Source organism: Raphanus sativus, chromosome 5 (genome assembly GCF_000801105.2).
Source record: "Raphanus sativus cultivar WK10039 chromosome 5, ASM80110v3, whole genome shotgun sequence".
Taxonomy (NCBI): domain Eukaryota; kingdom Viridiplantae; phylum Streptophyta; class Magnoliopsida; order Brassicales; family Brassicaceae; genus Raphanus; species Raphanus sativus.
In genome coordinates, this window is record NC_079515.1 from 39892730 (window position 1) to 39916413 (window position 23684).

The window sequence follows — 23684 nt, forward strand, 5'->3', positions numbered from 1 at the left end:
TCTATATAACAAAGAATCTTGAAATTTTTACCAAAAATTAAATAAAAAAAATCTTGAATTGCCAGTACATAGAGACTCACAAAATATTTGCATGTACCGATGGGTTTATGATATAGTGTAATGGACTGGGAGCTGTTAGCTAGCTAACTCGTAACTACTTTGTCTTTTTCTCTAAAATCGGCCCAACCCTAGAAATTTTCTGGCCGGCTCAAAAGTGTCTTTTTCTCTTAAATATTTTTGGTGTTCGGCCCAACCTTAGAAACTGTCGGGCCGGCTCAAAAATATATATTTCTCTTAAATGTATTTTGGTGTTTGGCCCAGCCCTAGAAACTTTCGGGCCGGCTCAAAAGGAAAAGCGTTGTTGGTTGGTTGGCTGATTGCGTTTCCTCGCTCTCTCCCTCCTCTCAGCCGCGTTCACTCTCTGAAACTCCCAAGTAAGTTGTTCCATTTCCTACCTTCACCAATGCTTACGTTGATCCATTTGATAGATAAAACCTTTTGTTTCTCGTCGATCCAGTGGTTGATGAAACCTTATGTTTAAGATTTGAATCGTAAATCGTTACTTGCATAAACCCTAATTTATTGTCTAATAAACAGGAGAAATGAATTACCGTATCGGATTGATAACGGGTGGATCCAAGTATGTGGTGCGGAGAACGTTGGCAGCAGCGGCTGGTAAAGCGAAGAAAGGTGGGAAAGGAGGAGGCAGCGATGCTCCTAAAGGCTCGTCTCTGAGCAAAGAGATCAAATCCACTACCGTTGTTGGTGCTAACACTCTCAAAGACGGTTCTGATCCCAAGATCCTTCCAGACTCTGACTACCCTGATTGGCTCTGGCGTCTTCTCCATATTCGACCTGCCCTTAGTGAGCTCAGGAGGAAGAACGTCGAGACTCTTCCCTACGATGACCTCAAACGTTTTGTCAAGCTTGACACCCGTTCCAAAATCAAGGAGAACAACTCCATCAAGGCCAAGAACTAAGAGAGATTCCTTCCTTTGCCCTTCTTTGATTTTGCTTAATCTTCTTTGAATGTAGTTGAGATTATTTATCATCATCCTGCTCTTACTTCCAGTTATGTTACATTATCTGAGAGTCTATAAGTTTTCTTCTTAGTAGACCCAATAAGAATTGCTGTTTCATCTCTGCATTTCAGAACTCTTTGGCTATTATTGCTTTTTCTTTTAGACCAAATGATATGTTCAACAAATGTAACACTAGCTACCTTTTGTTAATTTTCTTACGGACAGAGTTGGATGGTTCTTAAAGATGCTACTGTACTGGTGTGTACCTCTTCAGTTTTAGCTATCAAATGTACTATTTACTGTCTTAGCATTTCATGGAGCCCTGTAGTATTATTGATATTGCTTCATCACTCTTCTCTAGGTGGGTGGATACCAACTCTTGCTGTCTGTCTCCATCTTGTGTGTGGGGTTCAATATCTTCAAAAGAAAGTTAAAACATCATTCACTTTCTCCCTTTTGCTCTTCCATTATTGCTTTACTTGTCCTCCTCTGACTTGCAATCTCATCTTGTTTTGTGTTTAATTACTTCTATGATTGCTTTCTTGTCGCCTGGTGATTGAACCTGAAACCAAGCCCAACCATCCTCTGCCTTTAACCTTATATGAACAGTTCGGTTGAGCTTCCATTTTGAACCCGGTTTTGTCCAATGTCTTGTTTAGTCGATTTGCTATGATATTGCTGGTATGTGACAAGTAGCTACTTATTGTTTTTTATGGCTATATCCCCATGCCCATAAAAGTTAAAAACAGTTTGAAATCGAGTCACCACTCAATCACTCATCACATGCTTTTATGTATAACAAAAAGTAAAGCTAACTTTCTTTTCTTCTCACATGCCTATTTTCTTCTTGTGACACCGTAACCATATCTTGCTTTGTTTGATATATCTTCATGTTCCTTCCATTTGTTTTCTTACTTTTATGCTAACTTAATCGACCATGTTTATGTTCTGTAATTAAAAAAATCTGTATGGTTATCGGCAAAATGATCAAGCATTCTAAATTGCTTACTGGTCATAATTTGCCCTTCCCGTGTACTAATATGAGATTATTGGGTGTAGTTGGCCACCCGAATCACATTAATCACTGACGTCGGCCTATATTCCTCTTTTTAAAATGTTATTTAAAAGCTACCATCTTTTGTCGTCTAATTACTTTATTCCATCTAAAATTTAGGCGTATCACATGGTATCTGATCTCTAGTTGTTTTATTTTACTTGCATATGCACGAATGTCTTTAAATGAAATGAGCTAGATTTTTTTTTCTTGTTCTAAAAAGAAGTAAATATTGGCATTTAATGTTTTCGTTGGGGTAATTCAATTTCAAATAGTGCATCACTACCAACGGGTATATGAATTTTCTAACAACTGAGATCCTAGACTGAGTAACGAATATTGGGATCTGTTGGTCTTTGAATTGCGTCATTCAATTTGTTTGATATCGAATTAAACACTCCCATGATTCAAGCTGATTTGGATAATTCACTAACTCAACACTCGTAGGGAAAAGTAATTTAACTTTTTGATACAGTCTAAACTTTTCTTTGCACATTATTATCATATTCCCTTGGTAGGAAAGAAGACCCGGTGTCTCTCTCTATCATTACAGTAACACTCCCTTTTTCACTTTCAAGAGTTTAGGCATCTCTCACCACCACTATTGTATTTGTTTATCACTTTCTTTTCTCTCCATTATTATATTTCTGTTAATTTTTGTGTCGGTATTATTCTGTCAAATGAAAATTTATTCCTTGATATTTGGTTAATAAGTGGTGTAGTGAAGACACCAGATTACCCCCAGGTTCGGTTACGGGAAGTCTTGCGGTTATATAATATAGAGGCAAGTAAACATGATCATTTTCATTTTCATTAGTTGAAAAATAGTTTCAAAACATAATCTCCTCAGGTCACCTTCCCTGACCAAGTCCTTTGCTTCTTGTCGTCTCTCTTCCTTGCTCGCCAAGAAATATCTTATCTCTTCTTTCAGTTTTCCAGAACACAACTCTCAAGTCAACCGTTGCTATGACTCCGACCTACTTCCCTCTGAGGTGGGAGAGCACCGGGGATCAGTGGTGGTACGCTACTCCAATTGATTACGCTGCAGCCAACTGCCAGTACGAGTTAGTCCGTGAGCTTCTCCGAATCGACTCCAATAACCTCATCAATATCACTTCCCTCCGCAGAATTCGCCGCCTCGAGACCGTCTGGGACGACGAGTCCCATTTCCACGACGTCGCCGCCTGCAGGTCACGCGTCGCCAGAAAACTCCTCGCCTCCTGCGATGAAGAAGGTGGTTCCAAGGCCAACACTCTTATCCGGTCTGGGTACGCCGGCTGGCTGATGTACACGGCAGCCTCCGCAGGAGATCTAGGTTTCGTTCGCCATCTCCTCGAGAGGAATCCTCTTTTCGTGTTCGGCGAAGGAGAGTACGGCGTCACTGACATACTCTACGCCGCTGCCAGAAGCAAAAACCACGACGTGTTCCGTCTGATTTACGATTTCGCGGTTAGTCCTAGGTTCGAAACCACCGGCTGTTTTGATCAGCAAAACAGCGATATTCCGGCGGCTTACAAGAGGGAGATGAAGAACAGAGCGGTTCACTCTGCTTCTAGAGGAGGCAATCTTGTCATTCTCAGAGAACTTCTTAGTGATTGCTCTGCTGAAGATGTCTTATCCTTCCGAGACAAACAGGGCTCCACCATCCTCCACGCAGCCGCCGGAAAAGGAAAGACTCTGGTAACTAACTATCTCACTTTTTGTTTTACTAAATTATGTAGAGAGAGCTATTAAACAGCATTTGGATGGATATCTGAACTTGGCGATGATGATGCAGGTGGTTAAAGAGCTTGTGGCTTCATACGGCCCTTTAATAATAGACGCCATTGACAGCCAAGGCAACACTGCTTTGCACGTGGCAGCCTTCCGTGGCCACGCTGATCTCGTTGAGGCTCTGATCTCCGCCTCTCCATCTTTGATCTCCGCCAGAAACAACGCTGGTGACACTTTCCTTCACGCCGGCATCTCCGGTTTCCAGACTCCGGCGTTCGAGAGGCTTGACAAACACACGGAGCTCATGAACCTTCTCATCACATCCGCTGCCTCCAACTCCCCCTGCGATGTCGTCAACTATAGGAACAAGGAGGGACGTACGGCTCTTCACTTGGCAATCTCCCGAAATGTTCCTCTTGAGTTCGTTGAGATGCTCATGTCTGTGAAATCGATTGATATTAACATCAAGGATGCTTCTGGTATGACTCCGCTTGATCTCATCAGACATAAGCCGCAGTCTCCCACGTCTGATCTCCTGTTCCGACGGTTGGTTTCAGCGGGAGGGATGTTCAGCTGTCGTGATCAAAGCATCACAAGTGTGGTCGCTTCTCAGTTGAAGGACAGAGGAAACTTTTACAGCCCAGGAGCTCGTTTTAGGACATCTGACGCTGAGTTATTCCTGAGCACCAGACTTGAAGATGTCCCTACTAGACACGTGAGATCCAGCTCCTGTTCCATTGAGATCTCTCAGCTAAACGTGACGGGTGAGAATAATCATCATCTCAAAAAATGTAGAAACGCTTCTGTTAACTCCACAACTGAGAGACTGAAGAGCGTTTTCCTGTGGCCACGAATCAAGAAACAACCTGGCGGCCATTCCAAAAACGATTCAGAGATCAGCATCACGTCTGAGACGCAAGAAACTCATGTGCCTCTCCGACAGAGATTCTCAAAAAGCAGCAGCACTTCCTCTCCTGCTCTGCCTAATAATAGTAACAATAAAAGAACGTTATCGGTGAGAAGTAACCAGTCGAGTCCAAGAGCCAAGAAGAAACGGTTTGGTTCGGTGCGATCTCGTTCGAGCTCATTTTCGAAAATATCCATCCACTCTTCTTCCGCTTCTTCAACGTCAAGCATGGTTGATCTTAAGCAGAAGGGAGTGTTGATCGATACCAACATAGCCGGACCTTCTGAGCCGGTGGTGAAAAGTAAAAAGGTGAGGAGGAGATTGAAGAGCCATTACTTCTGCTTTGGTGCTTCAGCTTTGTCTGTGAAAACACCAGCTACTACTGTCTTGGTATAACCTGGTTAGAGCAAACCCCGGTGAGACAACCAATGGATTTTATAAACCATAAGAAAGGATTTATGTATGCTTTGTTAAAAATTTATGTTTTGAAAACTTTTAGCACAAAATTGTCTTTCAAAAATATAACTTGATAGCGTCATTTAGTAATATATGGGTATGTTTGTTTTTAATGAGAGGGCACTAAGCAAACATTGCAATCATATAAAAATAAAAATTTGGATGATTAACAAACAAACGACGAAGACGACCGAGAGAAAAAAAAGCCTGCTAGCGACACTTGTGTAATCGAGCAGGGGCACAGGGTGTGAAATGGAAGAAAAGGGGAAGATAAACAGAAACGAGAGTATATTATTGTGTGGCATCCAGAAACAAGATCCACGCCTGCCGCCTATTATATAAAGACACGAATCACATTACTAAGTTGCTGGCTGAAGCTTTTCTTCTAGGCAGTAGTTAGTTGAGAGGGAGTCCTCTTCTTGCCTTTCTTAACCTCAGTTCCACCATTTTCTGCCAGCTCAGCCTTCTTCTGGGCACGGATCATAGCACGTCTAGCGCGGGGTCGCATCTCTCTCACGGTACGAGGAGGCATGACGAAAGGCTCGAGTGGCTTGTCCCCAAAAGGATGCTCATTGCCTTCAAAGATCCTCAGCTTCCGATCTCTGTCCTATATACCCACCCACCATGACCAAACAAAGAACTCAGTACCTTGTGGTTGTAATCAACAAATCCCAAAACTATGAGAGTAAAAAGTTGGGACTGACATCACGCAAGTTGTTAGTAGGAAGCATGCGCCAGACAGCCTTACGGATGACCTCGGTGGGGTCTTTGGCCATCTGATCTTTGAGACTCCGTTCTTTCAGGTGTCCAACGTACCCAGTATGCCAGCGGTAGAACTTGTCGGTGAGCTTTCTACCGGTGATGCCGATATCGTTAGCATTGAGGACAATACAAATATCGCCATCATCGCGGTTAGGACAATAAGTAGGCTTATCTTTGGCTTGAAGGACAGTAGAGATCTGAGAGGCAAGTCTACCGAGAACCTAGAGGAGGAGGAGGAGGAGGAGGAGGAGGAGGAGTTGAGTTTGGTTAGAGTCAAGGCAGGCATTGTAAACGAACACAAAATAAAGAAAGAAAGAAAGAGAGGGGAGACCTGGCCTTTGGCATCAAAAACACGCCAACGAAGACCGTCGAGATTGATACGCTTGATACCTGCCACAGCTTTCTGGCAAAGAAAAAGAAGACATTATTCCATTTACTTAATTTCAAAGAAGAAGAAAAAAACTAGTTTTTGCGAGGAGCGAGCATACTTATGAGTAGCAACAAGTGAGATCATCATCGTTCCACATGAAATGGTTTTTATAAGGATAGGAAATGTAATTAGATGGAACAGTTTAAATCTAAAAGAGTGGAGAAAAGGAATAAAATCGAAAATTTAAATACCTTAAGGTTGCCATTGAAAGAGGCAGCAGCAGCAGCAGCAGCTTGAGTGGCCATTGGGTTGTTAAAGCTAAAGATAGAGAGAAGGGCAAATACATATAAGAAAGAAAGATAAAATGGCTAAAGAAGATTTGGATTTCAAATTCAGTTATACAGATTCATATACACAAGTCTGCAGAGATGACTCACCGGTGGTGAGAAGCGACGGCGAAGCGAAGATCTAAAAAGAACAACCTACCTTGGTTGGGCCCAAACAATAAGGAAAGAGGGTTTTACAGACATATACAAAAAGGGTAGTATAGTAAAAACATATAACTTTTTCAACTTAAAGTTTCGGTCGTGGTGGTGTGATGCGAGGGTTTTAGCGCAGTCGAAGCAAGGGGTTGTTCGAAAGTTGAAAGATGGCTATGGCTATGTTCGTGAGACGAGCTGCATCTACTCGAAATGCGATTGCCTTTCTCAGAATATGCTCTTCCTCCTCCTCCTCTTCCTTAGTTGTTGGCCGCGATTTCTCTCACAAGGCCACCCTCAGAAGAGCTCCAGATTTGGATTTGAGATTGCCCAGTAGTTTTCTCAGTCGAGGCTTCGCCAAAGGCAAAAAATCAAGTACGTCACAACAAAAATGATTCTTTTACTAGTCGTTGATTTGAATATGCTTTACCCTTTCCTTCCTCTTCAGAGGATGATTCTGGAATGGTGGACGTATCTCCGGATATTGGGCCTACCGTCAAAGCCACTGCCACTTCTCAGATGGAGTCTGCCATTGATGCCTTGTCTCGGGATCTCACTAAACTCAGAACTGGACGTGCTGCTCCAGGTTTTCTTCTTCTTCTTTTTTATTCTTTCTTTGAGTTTTGAGTTGTACTTATTATTCTCCTCCTCTTGGTGGTTGCAGGAATGCTTGATCATATTGTTGTTGAAACTGGTGGCCTCAAAATGCCTCTCAATCACTTAGCTTTGGTCTCTGTCCTCGATCCTAAAACTCTCTCTATCAATCCTTACGATCCTGATGTAAGAAACAACCCCCCCTCCTTCCTTGGCCTCAATCTTTCTTTCTTTCTTAACATAAATTACTCTTATTTTATGTCCATCCCCTCCAACTACTGCATTACATTCTCCTTTCTTACCAGAGAAGACTAGACAAAAAAAGTTTTGCGTTTTTTCTTACATTTTTTTCTTTCTTTATGCAGACTGTTAAAGAGCTTGAGAAAGCAATTGTCTCATCTCCATTAGGATTAAACCCAAAACTCGATGGCCAAAGACTTATTGCATCTATCCCTCCGTACCTTCTTCTCTCTCTTATTACATTGTTTTAAACTTACACCCTCGAATCTGACTTGGCCTGTTTTATCTTTTTCTTTTTGTGGGAGCAGTTTGACCAAGGAGCATGTTCAGGTAAAACATCCTACTCTTGTGTCATTCCTCCGTTTATTGTTTACCCACCACTGAGTTTGATTGATGAGCCTTTTACCCTTATAAATTAATGAACCTCCAGGCTATGTGCAAGATTGTAACCAAGTCCAGTGAAGTTGTCAAGCAAAGCATAAGAAGGGCACGTCAAAAGGTAGACCAACCTTCCATTGAAACTGTCTCTTATCAATCCCAATTCTATTTTATGATCAGAGACATTTTCTCGCCAGGCACTGGACACAATAAAGAAAGCAGCCTCAGGTCTACCAAAAGATGAAGTGAAAAGGCTGGAGAAGGATGTGAGTTATCTTCTATCTTTTTTCCTGCAGAATGGGTTTCCTTCTTCCGTTGTTGAAGCATATGTCAACTTTCTTTGTGTTTACAGGTAGAGGAGCTGACGAAGAAGTTTGTAAAGTCAGCAGATGACATGTGCAAGTCCAAAGAGAATGAGATCACCACTCAAGCTTGATCTCAGTTTCTGCTGAACACATTTAAGCCTTCTTTTACAAAACTACCTTATATAGATGACACAAAGAATTCAATATTTTTTTTTGAATGTTCAATTTGAGGGTCTTGAACGCAGTTTGACCGGCTGATACACAGGTGCTGACAGGCCCTTCTATAGGGCCTGGAAATGTCCATTTAAATTATTGTTCTCTTTCAAATAAGTGGCATGTCTGTTTTCTTTTATAGTGGGATTAGAGTTAACAAAAAAAAAATGATATATTGCTGCTATTTGTAGTTGAAGAGAACTTTCCAAACTTGATATTCAAGGAAAAGGAGGTTGGAGATGAGTCAATTTTAGTACCAATAAATTTAACATGATATATTTTGGTGGAATTTGTTACAACTTACAACACACTTCTCTAATCATATTTGTAGTGAGAGCAAAGAATAATCCAACGATTAATTTCTTAAGAAAGTATCCAATTATGTAACAAGCTCATCTCAACATCCCAATAACTCAATGCTTTTAAAACTTCATACATGGTATCCAGTTCCATCTCTTCTTCAACGGAAAAAAACTAAGAAAAAGAAACCGTCTTCACCTACCACACAATCTCTTATTATTTATTATTTAGCTGCATTTAACTAATGCATTTTTTAAACTATGAATAAAATGTTGGTGCCGTATAGTTAGTTTGTCGGCAAAAGGATATAGACGTACGTGTATACATATGGTTCCTAACAAGAAAAGGAAAAAAAGATTTAAGACATAATAGTATCCAGTTTCGCCCACTCGCATTTATGTCGGAGAAGAAGGAAAAAGACAGAGTTATAAGGTTTTATTCGAAAACGCGCGAGAAAAGCGCGTTGAAACTCACTTTTAATCCCATGAGAAACAGAACCGGGTATCCTCGAAACGTCGTCGTTTGAATGGATCTTTGCACGACCAAACTCCTTTGAAAAAAAGAAGAAAATTCAGTTTCAGATAGTTAAAAAAAAATGAAATTATTCGTTTTTTTTCTCTGTATTTTGGCATCATAATTGTTTATTTTATTGTTTCTATCGCTAGTTTTGCTTCTCTATAGATTCTACATTCTCTGTCAGTGGCTCATATCCTCTAATCAACAACAAAAACGCACACAAGAATAAAAAGGAAACAAGAAAAAAAGCTATAAAAATCGGAAAGAAGAAGAAGAAGAAGAAGAAGAAGAAGAAGAAGAAGAAGAAGAAGAAGAAGAAGAGGAGGAACAAGTATTCACATTTTCGTCGCTGCACTTGTTGGGTATTCTCTAATCACTTTGACGACTCCTTAATAGTGTTCTCGCGAATGCTCTCTGCATATTACATTTGACTGCTTTTATTTGCTATATAACTTTCTCTCTGTTGGTTGATTGGATCTGGTGTGAGATAATGCAAACAAAGAAAATCTCTACTTGTGGAATTTTGGATCTTGATCATGATAGTATACTGTCTTATGTTGGTTAATGCATTGTCTAAACATGTAAAGGGCTTCGCTAGTTTAATTTCTCACATTTATAAAAGAAAAAAAAAAGGTTGAATAGGCGAAGCTTTCTAGAGTTGTTGAAAATCCAAAACATCTTGATTGATTCATAATAGTATAAACAGTTTGATAGGCAAAAAATGGTTTTGGGGCTAAACTCGAAGAACAGAAGAGGCTCTTCCTCCTCCTCCTCCTCCATACAAGTTGATTACATGATCCACATTCATGACATCAAGCCTTGGCCACCGTCTCAGTCCCTTAGATCACTGCGCTCCGTTGTAATTCAATGGGAGAATGGTGAGCGCAACTCTGGGACAACAAATGTGGTTGCTCCTTCTCTTGGATCTGTCATTGGCGAAGGCAAAATCGAATTCAACCACTCCTTTAAGCTTCCTGTAACCTTGTTGAAAGATGCGTCTCGGAACAAGGTGGGGAGTGATGTTGTTTTCTTCAAGAACGTCCTGGAGCTCAACTTATACGAGCCTCGCCGAGAGAAAACACATCAGCTCTTGGCTACTGCCACCCTTGATTTGGCGGAATACGGCATTGTGAAAGACACCCTGAGCTTGACTGCTCCAATGAACAGTAAAAGAAGCTACCGGAACACCACTCAGCCTGTTCTGCACCTCTCTATTCAACCTTTCCGTGCCCCTTCTAGGAACAGCTCCAAGGACGGTGGTGAATCTGTATCTGCCTTAATGAACGAGGAATACGATAAGGAAGCTGAGATTGCTTCCATCACAGACGATGACATTTCCTCCCACTCCTCCTTGACGGTTTCATCTTCCACTTTGGAGTCTAATGCTGCTTTCTCTCTGCCAGCTGAAGAGGTAACCAATCTAAAGATGTTTCCATTTTCTTTTGTGGAATGTCTCTAAATGGTCCTCTCATATGTCTTATTTACAGGAAGAACATGAGAACAAGAGATCAGAATCAGCATCTCAAGGAGAAACTGCTGACCAGATTCCCTCCTCAGTTGATCTATCCTCTGTGTTTAATCTCCTTTCTGATTCTGCACCCAACACTTGCGGTCAGGGAGAGACCAACTCTATTATGCCTTTACAAACGGATGATCACAACAACTCCGTAAATGCCTCGCCTCCTCGAGCTTCTGAATCTAGTCAACAAGGTTTGGTGAGTGATGAGGAATCAGAGAGTAGAGTTGAGAAATCAAGAAAGGTGAAGTCTGTTAGGTCATCCCTGGAAAGAAAAGAAGCAAAGGTGTTTCCACGGGGGGAGACGACCACTTTGGAGAGAAAAGTCAAGGACTTGGAAAGTAGAGTAAAGAAGCTTGAAGGTGAGCTAAGTGAGGCTGCAGGCATTGAAGCAGCGCTCTACTCAGTGGTTGCAGAGCATGCAAGCTCATCAGCTAAAGTCCATGCGCCTGCTAGACGTCTTTTGAGGCTCTATCTTCATGCTTGTAGACAAAACCATAGAAGGGCTAATGCTGCTAAAAGTGCTGTCTCCGGGTTGGTTATTGTCGCCAAAGCCTGCGGGAACGATGTCCCTAGGTAAATGTATGCTGGCTGATACAACTTCTTGTAGATTTTTTTTTTTTTTTTTTTAAAAAACAATAATAATGAAAAACTAGTTTGGATCGCAGATTGACATATTGGTTGTCAAACACGATCATTCTGAGGGCGATCATAAGTGATAAAACAAGTGTAGAAGAAGAAGAGGAACTGCCTGTTTCTGTTTCTGCTGGTCCTGGTCCAAGGAGAAGTAAGACAGAGTCGGAGAAACAAGGATCATCCTTGACGTGGAAAGATTCTTCCCTAAGCAAAAAGGAGGAGAATGGTGGATGGGATGGCCCTAGAACATTTATAACAGCCCTTGAGAAAGTGGAAGCTTGGATCTTTTCACGCGTTGTTGAATCCATATGGTGGCAGGTACTGCTCTGTTAGCTTATGTTTTCTCTGCCTTACCACGCAAAATTATAATACAAAATGCTTCAAATGTGATTGCAGACTTTGACACCGCGTATGCAGTCTTCGGCAGCGAATGGTTCAGGCTCAAAGAAAAACTATGGTAGAAGTCGGAGTTGGGTGAACCAGGAACAAGGTGACTTCTCACTAGAGCTTTGGAAAAAGGCTTTCAGAGATGCACACGAGCGTTTATGCCCTCTGCGAGCTAGTGGCCATGAATGTGGTTGTTTGCCCGTCCCTGCCCGTCTGGTAATCAATTCCCTCCCCCCCCCCGCGTTTTAGAGTGAGTGTACCCTCCAACTAACTCTCACGTCCCACCACATTCCTCTGTAATGCAGATAATGGAACAGTGCGTGGCTCGGCTGGATGTCGCAATGTTCAATGCTATACTTCGTGATTCTGATGAAAACTTCCCTACAGACCCTGTCTCTGATCCCATTGCTGACTCCAGGGTCTTGCCTATTCCTTGTTCAATTACAAGTTTCGGTTCTGGTGCCCTCCTGAAAAACTCGATAGGAAACTGGTCCAGGTGGCTCACTGATTTATTCGGCATCGATGATGATGACCAAGAGAATAGCTACGTTGGTACTGCACCTTTCAAGACTTTTATTCTTCTCAAAGCCTTAAGCGATCTAATGATGCTTCCAAAAGATATGCTCTTCGACACTTGTGTTAGAAAAGAGGTAAGCAAATATGAATATGCAACTTTCCTTTTTCTTTTTTTTCTTCTAAAACTTCAATTTTGTCTTTTCATTATTGATTCTATATCTCTCGTCATTGTGAAGGTTTGCCCAATGTTTGGTGCACCGTTGATCAAGAGAGTCTTGAATCATTTTGTCCCCGATGAGTTTTGCCCTGACCCAGTTCCTGTTGCTCTACTCGAAGCTCTTGAATCACAGGTGAGGCTCACTCCTTCTTTTAATCCAAAGTCAGTCTACTAACAGAAACGCCCCTTGTAGGAGGGAGAAGAGAAGGCTATGATCACAAGCTATCCATGTACGGCACCTCCTCCTGTCTACTCTCCACCTTCAGGGACTTCAATATCCACTATCATTGGAGACTTTGGACAGCCTCAAGCTCCTCCTCACCTATGCCGAATCAGGTCTTCGGTTACAAGAAAAGCCTACACAAGCGACGACGAGCTTGATGAGCTGAGTTCACCGTTGGCTGTTGTCCTTCTTCAACATGCGGATTCTAACAAGGTCAATAATTTGGGTGCAGATGAGACAGTCAGGTATCAACTTCTCAGGGAGTGTTGGACCAACGGGGACTGACCAGACATTGATGTGTGTTTTCTGTTTCAATTGTGACTTCTGAAGGTATTATTATGTGTCTTTGCCAGTTCCTTGTTTGGTGTTGCTATGTATAGAGAATGTAGCCCGAAATTTAATTAACAGAAGTCACAGACATAGACGTATCAAGTGAAGCAAATCTAGACTTGTTAATTAACAAATGCCAATCATTGACAATATTTGGTTATAGGGAAATTATTACACTCTATATATTTATAGACTCATTACAAGCTTTATGTGTTTCATCCTCATCACTTTTGGAGATCTCTCGCAAAACTTTTTGAGTTGCATATATATTGTGAAAGCAAAAGAAAAATCAGGTAGTGCCCGACCGAGACACACAGTCCCATCAAAAATGAAAAGAAAAGGATCAAAATTTATAAAGCAAAGCTTAGACGATGCTTGTGTTCATCGTCATCACAGAGTCAGCTTCTGTGAAGTCGCCAAATTAGCCTGCTTCAGATGCAAGGCTAACAATAAGCCCTGCCATGTTTCTGCTGATGTAGCACCGCCGACATGAAAGTCCAGAAGTTTCCTCTGCTTTCTGTAGTAATCTTCCAGGGGCTTCACCTGATAAGATTAAAATTTTTAGTTGAAACAATCATCTAACTAACTAGATGTACAAAAAATAATAAGACAAGGATCAAAAAGCAGAGCAAGAGTTACCTCCTCAGCGTAGACACTCAGGCTCTCCCTCCGGGCTTTGATTGCAACAGATGAGTGTAAGATAGAGCCGAGGAACTCCTGGGGAGGTAGAGGTGTTTCGCTAAGAGCAGATCGGTTTACCAGATGGTCCTCAGAGCATTTAAGATTCACAACGAGGTCAATATGAGCGATTTGATCAAGAGTTTCCTGCGGGGAAAAAAGGTGTGAGCAATCACAGTGGAAAACAAATGTTCTTTTTGGAGGCCAAAGCGTGAGAAACTCTACAATAAAAGAAGAGTGAAAACTCACGGCTTGATGAAGAGTGCGGGGAATGCCATCGAGAATGAAACCTGATTCTCCCCTTGCATAGCCTTCTTCAAGGCGCTTTGATAGCAGAGCAAACACAAGACCCTTGGGAACATGCTTTCCTTCATTAACAGAACTAGCAATCTGTGTATTGTATAGACCAGACAAGAGAAATAAATAACTTAACCATGAAATGAAGAAACACTTTGCCAAAAACAGGAATGATAAATAAGGAACAAAACATTTAAAGCCATTAAGTAACAAACAATATACTACATGACAAATTAAAATCCTAATTAAACCCATATCTACTCTCTATTGAAATCGTAATTAAAACAAAAAAAAGAATGATAATCCTAAGTCCTAACAAACAAACAATAATAATGTGAGAGATGAGAAGAGACACCTGCTTGTAGAGAGAAGATGTAGGGCTTAGCTCTTGACGGACCAGCGATCCCATCGAAATGTGAGCAACTTCAAGAAGGCTTGAGAGCCTCTCTGCGAAGACGTGTCTCCATGCTCCCGGCGCCCCCATCACCACCCATTGGACTCCCCTCTCCGTCCCATACCTCTCTAAATCCAGTTTCGGCTCCTCCAAACGCCGATTGCCACCGTACAGGTACTCCTCGTCATCGGAGTCGTAGTCAAACGCCACTGCCGCCGATGATCCGAACGATCGGCGCGTCGCTACGAGCCTTGAAAGCGGCAAAACTCCTCTCACGCGGCTCAGCCATGCCATGCTGATTGATTGGTGAAGGAGTGGCGGCGGATTCAGAGAGGAGAGAGAGAGAGAGAATAGCAGCCGACTCTGTGGAGGTTTAACAAGAAACAGATGGGACTCTCTCTCTCTCTCTCTCTCTCTTAACTGCCCCTCCCTTTTTCACTAATCCACCGATATTGCCACTCACTGAGTCACAACTGCATCTTGGTTCAAGTAATAACAAAGCCATATATATGCTCGGCCCTAAGCCCATTACTATAGGCCCAACTGTATTCAACGATCCATCCAAAATCTCAACGTATACCACCAACCCCAAACATTACAAAATCTATTCACATGATGTAAGACCTTGCTCACCATCACGAAAGAAGGAGACTAAGAATAGTCTAAGTCAACGGAATCTTCCTTGCAAATTCTTTATACAAAGAAAATATTGGGAAAACTTGTCAACTTAGGAATTAAAAGCCGCGGGAACTAAGTGTGTCTCTTGTCCTTTGAAGCGCCGTAAAGAAACTCCAGACCACATATGTAAACGTACGGTCCAATAATATAATTAACATGTTTCTTTCTTTGATATGGTTTTTCAACGTTTATCAAACCTCCCCTGCTCCAATCTTCTATAAGTATTCCACCATTTCTATTAGTGCCCTCATAGCTCCAAGGATATAATTAATAATCCATAGTCTTTTTTTTTTCCTTCTCTCAACTCTTATTTGATCTTATATATGAAGAGCAAGAACGTTACAAAACGTGAAGAGTATCAAAGGGTATTTAGTTGCTTTGACAAGAGTCAACAAGGGAATGTTTCTGTTTCCACCATCGAAAGATGTGTGGATGCTATTAAATCCGGGGAAAAAGCTGTACCAGAAGAAGAGCCAACTGATACACATACTCATAAATCCTTGGGACTCGAGGAGTTTGTGAAGCTGGTGGAAGAAGGAGACGAGGAAGACAAGGAGAATGACTTGAAGCAAGCTTTCAAAATGTATGAAGAGAGTGAAGGCATCACACCTAAAAGTTTAAAGAGGATGCTAAGTTTGTTGGGGGAGTCCAAAAGCCTTGAGGAATGCGAGGTTATGATTTCGCAATTTGATATTAATAGGGATGGAATTATTAACTTCGATGAGTTTAGAGTTATGATGCAGTAATATATATACGGTTTACACAAACTAGCTACCTTTCTTTACCAAATGATCGTAAGAACTCACAGAAATCAAATGCAATAGTCAATTCATCCATCCCTTACATACAAAATACAATATTGACATCCCAAACTTTACCTCTGAGGATGAGGAACTATGGACCGGGTTACGATTGACCTGACCCATTAAGTCTGGCCCAAATGAGATATTTATCGTATGATCCATTAGTTATGGACAATTGGATGAAATATAATATTTGTTTTACGAAGCAAAGTTAAATCAAATGTGAGAGGGGGACGTACAATTTCATGCGGCATGACATAGAACGACAAGATATAAGGAGTCAAAAACAAAATAGTATATATTAAAACAACAATCAAGATTAGATAAAATAAATAAAGTGTGGGGGAGCCCATATCATAATGTTAGGAGGACCAATACGAAGAGGCCATAATAAATTATCTTTATATATATAAAGTAGGCTTTTTTATCTCCTTGGGGGGAAAAATGCCATGTGGCATTTTCTTTAACCATTAAAACATTTTCTCAATTTATATTTAATGGGTTTTAATTGGTGTTAATTGTGAAAGGCATTGAATTTTTAAACTTTCTTTCATAAATGTCCACGAGTTTATAACAGTGTTTTGAATCCGATCCGGATCCGCGGTTGAACCGGTAGATTTGGTGACCCAATGTAAATCAGATTTTTTTTTGTCAGCAAAATTTAATTCATATTAATCGGATTTAGGTTTTGTAAAAGATCCAAAATTTAAGAACCAAAGAAAAAATATTTGATGGAATTGTAGTATTTTATAAAACTATTATTTTGATGTTTAAAAAACATTTTAAAATATTAAATTTAGTTTTTATATATTTATTTTCATTGCTAATATATTATTATATAATAAATTTAATTTATATTAATCAGCGGTTGATCATTTGACCCAACGACCCGGTAAATCGTCTGGTTTAGTATCCGAATCAAATTTCAAAACATTGCTTCACAGGGTTTCTTAGAATTTTATGTTGACGATGGAGAATAGGACCTCTACGATTCTTCTTCTTTAACACAATCGACGTAACCGTTCATGAATCTAGAAATCCCACTTATCCCACTCATCCCACTCTCTCATATTGAATATTTATTTAATTCATGCTTCCTTAGCTTCATTGCCTATGTATAGACGGTGTGAGAGCTCGGGTGGAAATCCCTTTACTTTTTCCATTTCAGATCATGTCGAAGTCCCAGTTTCATTGTTCAGAGTTAAAGACAAGCCGGTATAGAGATGTTGTTAAGACTAGGATACAACAATTTTGGCAAGCCTGAAATGTTAAGAAAGAGGCAAGCTGTTGGGGTTGATATGTTGTTGCTTGATGGAAAGATAAGAAGATTTGGTGAAATGTTCCACTCCGGTTAAAACAGAATTTGTCCATTAAATAGAGGAGTTTACCAAACATTTGTATTTTTTAGCTAAGAAAATATATTTAAATTTATCAAGATTCGTTGATATTTGCAAATAAGGGTAGACAAACAAGAATTTCGTTAACAGACGGACATAATCTTCCATTATAACAAAATTAATATAGAAAATAAATTTATATTTCTTATTTTAAAATACATATTTTTAGAGGCCTTCAAACTAAACTAACACATACAACTCGCACCTCCATATTTTAAAAATAAACGTGGTAATCTGAAAAGTATATATTAATACTCATCAATTAGTTTACCAAAAATTGATACTTCACCCTTATTTTTTTTATAAAATTTATAAAATATGAAACTTATTCTATCTTTCTATTCTCTGAACTACATATATTAGTACAAGTTTAATAGGTCATAAGTATTCTAATAATTAATAATATAAGTATGTTCTCTAAATAAAATGTCAACTTTGCTTTATTTCTAACTAAATTAACTTTGTTACGACTATCATCTTTTTATTCTATTTTTATTAAATCAATTAGTAACAGCCACTTATGTTATTTCTCTTTGAACTAAACAATTTCAAACAAAGTAATATACTACGTTCGTTAACCACTATCAAAAATATTAGAAAAATATCATTTTCTTTTAACATATTTTCATTTTCATATTTTTAACATATTTTCTTTACTAAGATCATATAATAAATTATAAATTCATGTAAGAATAAAACATACACACCCGGCGCGTAGCGCCGGAAAACCAATAGTATGAAAATAAACAAGACAATTAAGACACTTACCAAATCGAAACTGCTCTTTTTTTCATACCAATTAACTTGGCTTTGAAGCCCTCTCTTTGCTTCTTCATCTTCCTTCCTTCCTTCTCTCTCTCTGTGCCTTTTAGATTCTCTAAACTCATTCCCCCCGCCCTCTCCTAACCCAAACATCATTCTTGTTCTCTGTGCTGAGGACACACGCGCGTACACGAGTTAGTCTTCAGATGGGATCCTGTGTCTCCTCTTCTCACAACACCATCAAGACTTCCTCTAATTCCGCCGCAAAGCTTTCGGCTCTAATCTCTGAACCTGACACGACATCCCCCGTTAAGAATGACATCATAAATCCGGCCACAATCAATGGGAACTCTTTCATAGATTCCGCTCCTCGGAATTCCTCAGGTAATATGATCGATCATATACTTCTTTGCGTTAATTTACTTTTTGTCCAAGAAACAAATAATTAAAGTTTAAACGAATATAGTACGTATTAAGTAACAAAAAGTTGTTAATAGCTGTGATCGATTGGTTGCTTTAGTGCCGACAAATGTAAAGTGGTTTGCTTTTTCAGGCCCAATCAAGATGTGCTGACTTAGTCATAAGCATTAGTTAGATGAAAATGAGCTTTTAATTTGATAAAGTTAGTTTGATGATGGTCATAAACATGGGTAAATATGCATCGGGGATCTATCCATTTACAGAATAATAGTAGTAGGTACCACATGGACAAACGGTGAAGCGTACGCTAGAGGTTAGAATGTCTTCAAGGCATATACAGTTAGTGATATGTATAGTCTATAGATATACATGGACCACACCTCAAGTTGCAACTTTCATATATTATTTTCGCACCAAAAAAAACTTTCATATATTAAAAAAAAATCATAATGTTTAATAAATGTATGATGTTGCAACGTATTGTTGAAAAATCATAACAACCGTATAGTTAGTTAGGGGTACAGCTACTGCATTCACTCAAAACCTCCAATTTCTTTAACCTTAGAGTTTAAAAATGTCCATTATCCTCTTCCTTGTGAGTTGTGACATATTATATGAGATAATGATGATTTGGATTGTTTCTTAATGTAACAAAGAGGAGATCACGTTTTTCGATTCAAGGGGGTGGCTTGATTCTGACTGTGAAGATGATTTCATGAGCGTTGATGGTGGTATGACGTTTATTGAGAAGTTACTTCTTTTAACTTATATCTGTATACAAATCTTCATTTTTTCCAATAAATAATGAATGAACATTTGACTTGTTTCATTGCAGAATTTACGCCGTCACGAGGAACAACACCGGTACATCACAAATTCTGTGACCAAACTAAAGCAGATGAGCAAAAATATAAAGAAGAACCGTCTCCAACAGACAACAAGAAGAGACTCATCGAACTCTTCAAAGAGACGCAGGATCAAGATGAGGATGACGTGGCAGAAGGCAAAGCAAGAGCATGTCTCTGGCTAAGAACACCGGCCAGATCTTCTGCACCGGCGACTCCTTATAATAATGATACAGAAAGACAACAACTCAAGAGAGTGAAATCGGCGGCTCAAGGCGGCTGCGTTCTGCGTTTGGTTTCTTGTAACAGCTTCACTGAGCGGCGACGGAAGATGATGAATCATACCCCCGTTCACGTCCAACGCTAAGCCACCCCTCCTCCCTTCCTAAGAAATCTTAATTAAACTACTATATACGTTTAGCTTCTTAATTTGTCCCCCCTAGTTTTTTTTTTAACGCTCTGACAATGTTCTCTTCGTAGCTCATAATGCCTTATTACATTTGTGTAATGCAATGCCATACAGAATTTGAAGCTTGATTCTAAAATAATATAAACTCCATTCCTATTCAATATATAATTATTTTACCCATGAAATCAGGATTTTAAATTTGTGACACAAAGAACTTGAATTTTTTATGCTATACTTGGAAATACACCTTAAGGTTATGTTTTTTTTTTTGTTAAAAAGGTTTTCCTAAAAAAAATTGATAAACTATAGCAAAACATATAATCATTTCTTCTCCATATAATCCGCCCATAATACATGTTCCATATATAATAAAACTTTCGTCTAAAAAGTATAGTAAGTAGCAGTTGTACTTGTATGGAGTGGAGAAGAGAGGTGGAACCTTTTCCCTAAAATCCCAAGAGATAATTCTCAGAAAAAGAAAAAAAATCAGAGATAAAAGTTTTCCAGCTTTAACAAAGGCTAATAAGAGAGTAGAATGCAATCATCAAATGAAAAAGCCTTTGAACTTTTCTGTTTTCTTCTTTTTGTACTCCTACTATTTGGTAACCAAACTCGAGCCAACTCCAATTTGAATCTCATATTGACCGGATATGAGCATCCATCTGCGTTGCCTGTGGAAACAACCTTCAAGTTTCCTTCTCCATTGCAAGTTATCCCCCCAGGTGGTGAGAGAAACTTTGGGAAAGGAAAAATAGATCTGGGAGGTCTTGAGGTAATCCAAATCTCCATCTTAACTTCTACGTCACAGAGAGTATGGAGAACTTTGGAGAGAGGACCTGATAACAGGGGAGTCAGCATCTTCCAGCCCATTAATCTTCCTAGTGGTTTTTTCACCCTTGGTTTCTATGCACAACCCAACAACCGTATGCTTTTTGGTTGGGTTCTTGTTGCAAGAGACTTATCTGGGAATAGTTTGAGACCACCCCTGGACTACATCGAAGTCGGGAACACTACCTCCCTCACCGTCAAGCAAGACGGGGCTGCTTATTTTTGGCAGCCTTTATGTCCCAGTGGGTATGGAGCGGTTGGCCTATTTGTCACCACGTCTCCTTTGAAGCCTCCTCTAAGACAAGAATCTATAAGCTGTGTTGGATCCCATCTTACGGACCAGAAGAGCGAAGCTGATACATGGGTGTGGAGGATAGAAGAGATTACTTTTTATGGTTTGAGACCGGTCAACAGAGGAACAGAAGAGACAGGTATGTACACAGGGACATTCAGTTTTCAGCAACAAAACTTTCCTCGTCCATTTTTGTCCTGCTTGAGAAATACAAAATTTGACTTGTCTAGCATGCCAAACCAAGATCAGACAAGAGTTTTGTTTCGAGCTTTCTCTCCTTTGATATATTTCCATCCCCAAGAAGAGTTTCTTCCTTCCTCTGTCGATTGGATTTTCTCCAACGGTGCCTTGTTATACCAGAAAGGCAAGGAATCTAACCCCGTCCCTGTACAACCCAACGGTTCAAACCTTCCCCAAGGCGGCTTTGATGATGACTTATACTGGCTGGACTATCCGGAAAAAACCGCAACGGAAAGGGTTAAGAGGGGAGACTTAGGAAACACAAAGGTTTATCTACACATCAAACCAATGTTTGGAGGCACTTTCACTGACATTGTCGTCTGGATATTCTCTCCTTTCAACGGCAATGCCCGACTCAAGATTTTATTCATCAAGAGTTTGTCACTAGGAGACATCGGAGAACATATTGGTGACTGGGAACACGTTACGTTGCGGATCAGTAACTTTAACGGTGAGTTGTGGCGCGTCTACTTCTCTGAGCATAGTGGAGGTAGTCTAGTAGAGGCATGCGATCTAGAGTTTCAAAGTGGAAACAAACCTGTGGTTTACTCATCTCTTCACGGCCACGCAATGTTCTCAAAACCAGGACTTGTCTTGCAAGGCCAAGACGGAAACGGCTTAAGGAACGACATGGCAAGAAGTGACAAGTTCTTGGATGCAGGTGTTGATTATGAGGTGATCGGAGGACCAGGAATCACGGAGCCACCATGGCTGAACTATTTTAGGAAGTGGGGACCAATCGTTCGACATGACGTTGAAAAGACCCTTGACAGTATCGCCAAGACACTGCCTCAACTTTTGCGTAAAAGATTCCGTGACCTCGTTCACAGTATTCCTCCCGAAGTGCTTCAAGAGATGGGTCCCACTGGTCCCAAAGTTAAAAAGTCTTGGTCTGCTGATGAATAAGATAATATTTTTATTCACATAAAAAAAGAGAAATTCTTGGGTTCACTTCTAGAGTGGACATTTAGGTTCACCCAACCAATAGAATTTCGTTATTTCATATTCAATATCTTTTAAAAAAGTAAACAAAATATTGTCAAGTTTTATTATATTTTTAAAATAAAAATAAAAATAAATAAAAAATAATAATAATTGCAAACAAAAACACGTTAAAAAATATATTTTAATACCTTCAACCAACACTAAACCCTAAATCCTAAATCCTAAACCCTTGGGTAAACCCTAAATCCTTGGTAAATTCAAAACACTTAGATAAATTCTAAATCCTAGAATTTAGGATTTATCCAAGGGTTTAGGGTTTATCCAAGGGTTTAGAGTTTACCCAAGAGTTTAGGGTTTATTATTTAGGGTTTAGTATTTAGGGTTTAGGGTTTAGTGTTTTGATGATTGTGTTAAAAGTATATTTTAAAAAATCAAAAGATTTATGATTTATCTAAGGGTTTACCATGGGTTTAGAGTTTATGATTTAGGGTTTAGGGTTTAGTATTTTGTTGACGGTATTTTAAATATAATTTTTTTTTGCTACTACTATTATTTTTTATTTATTTTTTATTTTAAAAACATAATAAAACTTGACAATATTTTTTTTCCTTTTTTAAAAGATACTGAATATGAAATAACGAAATCCTATTGGCTGGGTGAACCTAAAGGTTCACTCTAGGGGTGAACCCAAGTATTTCTCTCGAAAAGACTATAAATAATTGTTTTCTAAAATTTTATAAAAATGCAATTTAGGTTTCAACTCTCTCTGTTAAACTGTTTTGATTCGGTTCATGTGGTAAGCAGATGAGGAAAAAAAAGCTAATCATATATTATAGTAATGCTGCATGACATTTTATAAACATTACGATCACATTATATCATTTTCAGTGCACCGCATGAGTGACAACAAAAGCTAAAACGTTTGTTTTTCGGATTTTATTAAATTAAACCCAAACTTTGCTCACGTATTTAAAGCAACGCTTGCTCTAGAACTTGATCTACGAGTTACAGAGCCCTAGACGAAGAAGGACACGTCTTACCTAAGAGATGTGGAGACTGTCCTGAGTCTTATTTTACCTAAAGAGGAAAACAAATAGGGGCACATGTTGTGTCCTCTTCCAGAAGAGAAAAAAAGACCTTGGTAGGTATAGCAGTTGAGAAAAACATGGAAAGAGCCTATACAAGTCCAAGCCGTTTGGACAATGAGCTTCCATGTCGAGGCCAATGAGGTCCACAGGGTAGGCACCCTCCCTCTACGGAAACTCGGATGCAGGCAACAATGGTATTTAGAGAAGCCTCATTTCCCATCAAACCAACCTGGGAATGATATGAATAATCTTTTGGTTGCTCAGTGAAACAAAAGAGACTTTTTGTTTTTGGGAAGAAGAAGACTAGGGTCTAAGTAGTAATTAAAGACCTGTCCGTCTGTCTGAACAAACCTTGCTTCATGAACAAAGCGAGTTGCTGAATCACGCATGATCCTGTACATAAGCCAATCCCCAACCTTCTTACTCTTTTTAATTAAAATAATAATTGAAAAGCCCAAAATAAGAAGAGGCCCA

The 23684-nt window shown here is 39.6% G+C and overlaps 9 protein-coding genes and 1 long non-coding RNA gene across 12 annotated transcripts; 7 read left to right on the top strand and 3 right to left on the bottom strand.

Moving 5' to 3' along the window:
• The first annotated feature begins 316 nt into the window (after positions 1-316).
• LOC108857114 (uncharacterized) lies at positions 317-1147 on the top strand. The gene is made up of 2 exons (XM_018631047.2): positions 317-434; positions 598-1147. The coding sequence occupies exon 2, from the start codon at positions 603-605 to the stop codon at positions 978-980; it is 378 nt and encodes a 125-aa protein (XP_018486549.1). The 5' UTR covers positions 317-434; positions 598-602; the 3' UTR covers positions 981-1147.
• Positions 1148-2673: 1526 nt separating this feature from the next.
• Positions 2674-5265, top strand: LOC108862092 (uncharacterized). 2 transcript variants are annotated; one of them, XM_056986487.1, is made up of 3 exons: positions 2674-2860; positions 3008-3756; positions 3854-5265. In XM_056986487.1, exons 2-3 carry the CDS (start codon positions 3043-3045, stop codon positions 5090-5092), a joined length of 1953 nt encoding a protein of 650 aa, XP_056842467.1. In that variant the 5' UTR covers positions 2674-2860; positions 3008-3042; the 3' UTR covers positions 5093-5265. The 2 variants fall into 2 exon arrangements, with proteins under 2 accessions (XP_056842467.1, XP_018491626.1); XM_018636124.2 differs by lacking the exon at positions 2674-2860 and having other exon boundaries at positions 2870-3756.
• An 11-nt stretch (positions 5266-5276) lies between these two features.
• On the bottom strand, positions 5277-6836 carry LOC108862094 (uncharacterized). Its single transcript, XM_018636126.2, has 5 exons — positions 6722-6836; positions 6536-6602; positions 6246-6317; positions 5857-6135; positions 5277-5759 (listed from the first exon to the last, which is right to left on the bottom strand). Exons 2-5 carry the CDS (start codon positions 6587-6589, stop codon positions 5538-5540), a joined length of 627 nt encoding a protein of 208 aa, XP_018491628.1. The 5' UTR covers positions 6590-6602; positions 6722-6836; the 3' UTR covers positions 5277-5537.
• A 28-nt stretch (positions 6837-6864) lies between these two features.
• Positions 6865-8632, top strand: LOC108862093 (uncharacterized). Its single transcript, XM_018636125.2, has 8 exons — positions 6865-7138; positions 7212-7349; positions 7428-7543; positions 7723-7814; positions 7906-7927; positions 8028-8096; positions 8173-8241; positions 8328-8632. Exons 1-8 carry the CDS (start codon positions 6934-6936, stop codon positions 8409-8411), a joined length of 795 nt encoding a protein of 264 aa, XP_018491627.1. The 5' UTR covers positions 6865-6933; the 3' UTR covers positions 8412-8632.
• Positions 8633-9401: 769 nt separating this feature from the next.
• Positions 9402-13232, top strand: LOC108862010 (uncharacterized). Of its 2 annotated transcripts, none has more exons than XM_056986486.1 (8): positions 9402-9671; positions 10007-10720; positions 10797-11401; positions 11494-11779; positions 11858-12064; positions 12154-12498; positions 12601-12714; positions 12775-13232. In XM_056986486.1, exons 2-8 carry the CDS (start codon positions 10031-10033, stop codon positions 13087-13089), a joined length of 2562 nt encoding a protein of 853 aa, XP_056842466.1. In that variant the 5' UTR covers positions 9402-9671; positions 10007-10030; the 3' UTR covers positions 13090-13232. The 2 variants fall into 2 exon arrangements, with proteins under 2 accessions (XP_056842466.1, XP_018491516.1); XM_018636014.2 differs by having other exon boundaries at positions 9403-9671; positions 10016-10720.
• Positions 13233-13237: 5 nt separating this feature from the next.
• Positions 13238-14957, bottom strand: LOC108862011 (probable adenylate kinase 7, mitochondrial). The gene is made up of 4 exons (XM_018636015.2): positions 14465-14957; positions 14062-14202; positions 13774-13959; positions 13238-13677 (listed from the first exon to the last, which is right to left on the bottom strand). The coding sequence occupies exons 1-4, from the start codon at positions 14795-14797 to the stop codon at positions 13525-13527; spliced, it is 813 nt and encodes a 270-aa protein (XP_018491517.1). The 5' UTR covers positions 14798-14957; the 3' UTR covers positions 13238-13524.
• Positions 14958-15342: 385 nt separating this feature from the next.
• Positions 15343-15948, top strand: LOC108862012 (probable calcium-binding protein CML40). The gene has a single exon (XM_018636016.2). It carries the CDS (start codon positions 15505-15507, stop codon positions 15925-15927), a length of 423 nt encoding a protein of 140 aa, XP_018491518.1. The 5' UTR covers positions 15343-15504; the 3' UTR covers positions 15928-15948.
• A 2206-nt stretch (positions 15949-18154) lies between these two features.
• Positions 18155-19985, top strand: LOC108856356 (uncharacterized protein At3g27210). Its single transcript, XM_018630135.2, has 3 exons — positions 18155-18527; positions 19220-19294; positions 19399-19985. The coding sequence occupies exons 1-3, from the start codon at positions 18350-18352 to the stop codon at positions 19773-19775; spliced, it is 630 nt and encodes a 209-aa protein (XP_018485637.1). The 5' UTR covers positions 18155-18349; the 3' UTR covers positions 19776-19985.
• Positions 19986-20133: 148 nt separating this feature from the next.
• Positions 20134-22226, top strand: LOC108857374 (hypothetical protein At1g04090). The gene has a single exon (XM_018631359.2). It carries the CDS (start codon positions 20353-20355, stop codon positions 22081-22083), a length of 1731 nt encoding a protein of 576 aa, XP_018486861.1. The 5' UTR covers positions 20134-20352; the 3' UTR covers positions 22084-22226.
• A 705-nt stretch (positions 22227-22931) lies between these two features.
• Positions 22932-23684, bottom strand: LOC130495191 (uncharacterized). The gene is made up of 2 exons (XR_008934463.1): positions 23540-23684; positions 22932-23439 (listed from the first exon to the last, which is right to left on the bottom strand). It is a non-coding gene; the product is annotated as an uncharacterized LOC130495191 (long non-coding RNA).

Coding starts and splice junctions, on each gene's coding strand:
- LOC108862094 (XM_018636126.2), bottom strand. CDS start 6,589: ATGGCCACTCAAGCTGCTGCTGCTGCTGCTGCCTCTTTCAATGGCAAC. Junction 6,318..6,535: donor CTTTCAATGGCAACCTTAAG/GTATTTAAATTT, acceptor TTTCTTTGCCAG/AAAGCTGTGGCAGGTATCAA. Junction 6,136..6,245: donor TTTTTGATGCCAAAGGCCAG/GTCTCCCCTCTC, acceptor CTCCTCCTCTAG/GTTCTCGGTAGACTTGCCTC.
- LOC108862093 (XM_018636125.2), top strand. CDS start 6,934: ATGGCTATGGCTATGTTCGTGAGACGAGCTGCATCTACTCGAAATGCG. Junction 7,815..7,905: donor CTTATTGCATCTATCCCTCC/GTACCTTCTTCT, acceptor TTGTGGGAGCAG/TTTGACCAAGGAGCATGTTC. Junction 8,242..8,327: donor TGAAAAGGCTGGAGAAGGAT/GTGAGTTATCTT, acceptor TTGTGTTTACAG/GTAGAGGAGCTGACGAAGAA.
- LOC108857114 (XM_018631047.2), top strand. CDS start 603: ATGAATTACCGTATCGGATTGATAACGGGTGGATCCAAGTATGTGGTG.
- LOC108862010 (XM_056986486.1), top strand. CDS start 10,031: ATGGTTTTGGGGCTAAACTCGAAGAACAGAAGAGGCTCTTCCTCCTCC. Junction 10,721..10,796: donor TCTCTCTGCCAGCTGAAGAG/GTAACCAATCTA, acceptor TCTTATTTACAG/GAAGAACATGAGAACAAGAG. Junction 12,715..12,774: donor TCGAAGCTCTTGAATCACAG/GTGAGGCTCACT, acceptor CGCCCCTTGTAG/GAGGGAGAAGAGAAGGCTAT.
- LOC108857374 (XM_018631359.2), top strand. CDS start 20,353: ATGCAATCATCAAATGAAAAAGCCTTTGAACTTTTCTGTTTTCTTCTT.
- LOC108862092 (XM_056986487.1), top strand. CDS start 3,043: ATGACTCCGACCTACTTCCCTCTGAGGTGGGAGAGCACCGGGGATCAG. Junction 3,757..3,853: donor CCGGAAAAGGAAAGACTCTG/GTAACTAACTAT, acceptor ATGATGATGCAG/GTGGTTAAAGAGCTTGTGGC.
- LOC108862012 (XM_018636016.2), top strand. CDS start 15,505: ATGAAGAGCAAGAACGTTACAAAACGTGAAGAGTATCAAAGGGTATTT.
- LOC108862011 (XM_018636015.2), bottom strand. CDS start 14,797: ATGGCATGGCTGAGCCGCGTGAGAGGAGTTTTGCCGCTTTCAAGGCTC. Junction 13,960..14,061: donor CCCGCACTCTTCATCAAGCC/GTGAGTTTTCAC, acceptor TTTTCCCCGCAG/GAAACTCTTGATCAAATCGC. Junction 13,678..13,773: donor TGAGTGTCTACGCTGAGGAG/GTAACTCTTGCT, acceptor TAATCTTATCAG/GTGAAGCCCCTGGAAGATTA.
- LOC108856356 (XM_018630135.2), top strand. CDS start 18,350: ATGGGATCCTGTGTCTCCTCTTCTCACAACACCATCAAGACTTCCTCT. Junction 18,528..19,219: donor CGCTCCTCGGAATTCCTCAG/GTAATATGATCG, acceptor AATGTAACAAAG/AGGAGATCACGTTTTTCGAT. Junction 19,295..19,398: donor TTTCATGAGCGTTGATGGTG/GTATGACGTTTA, acceptor GTTTCATTGCAG/AATTTACGCCGTCACGAGGA.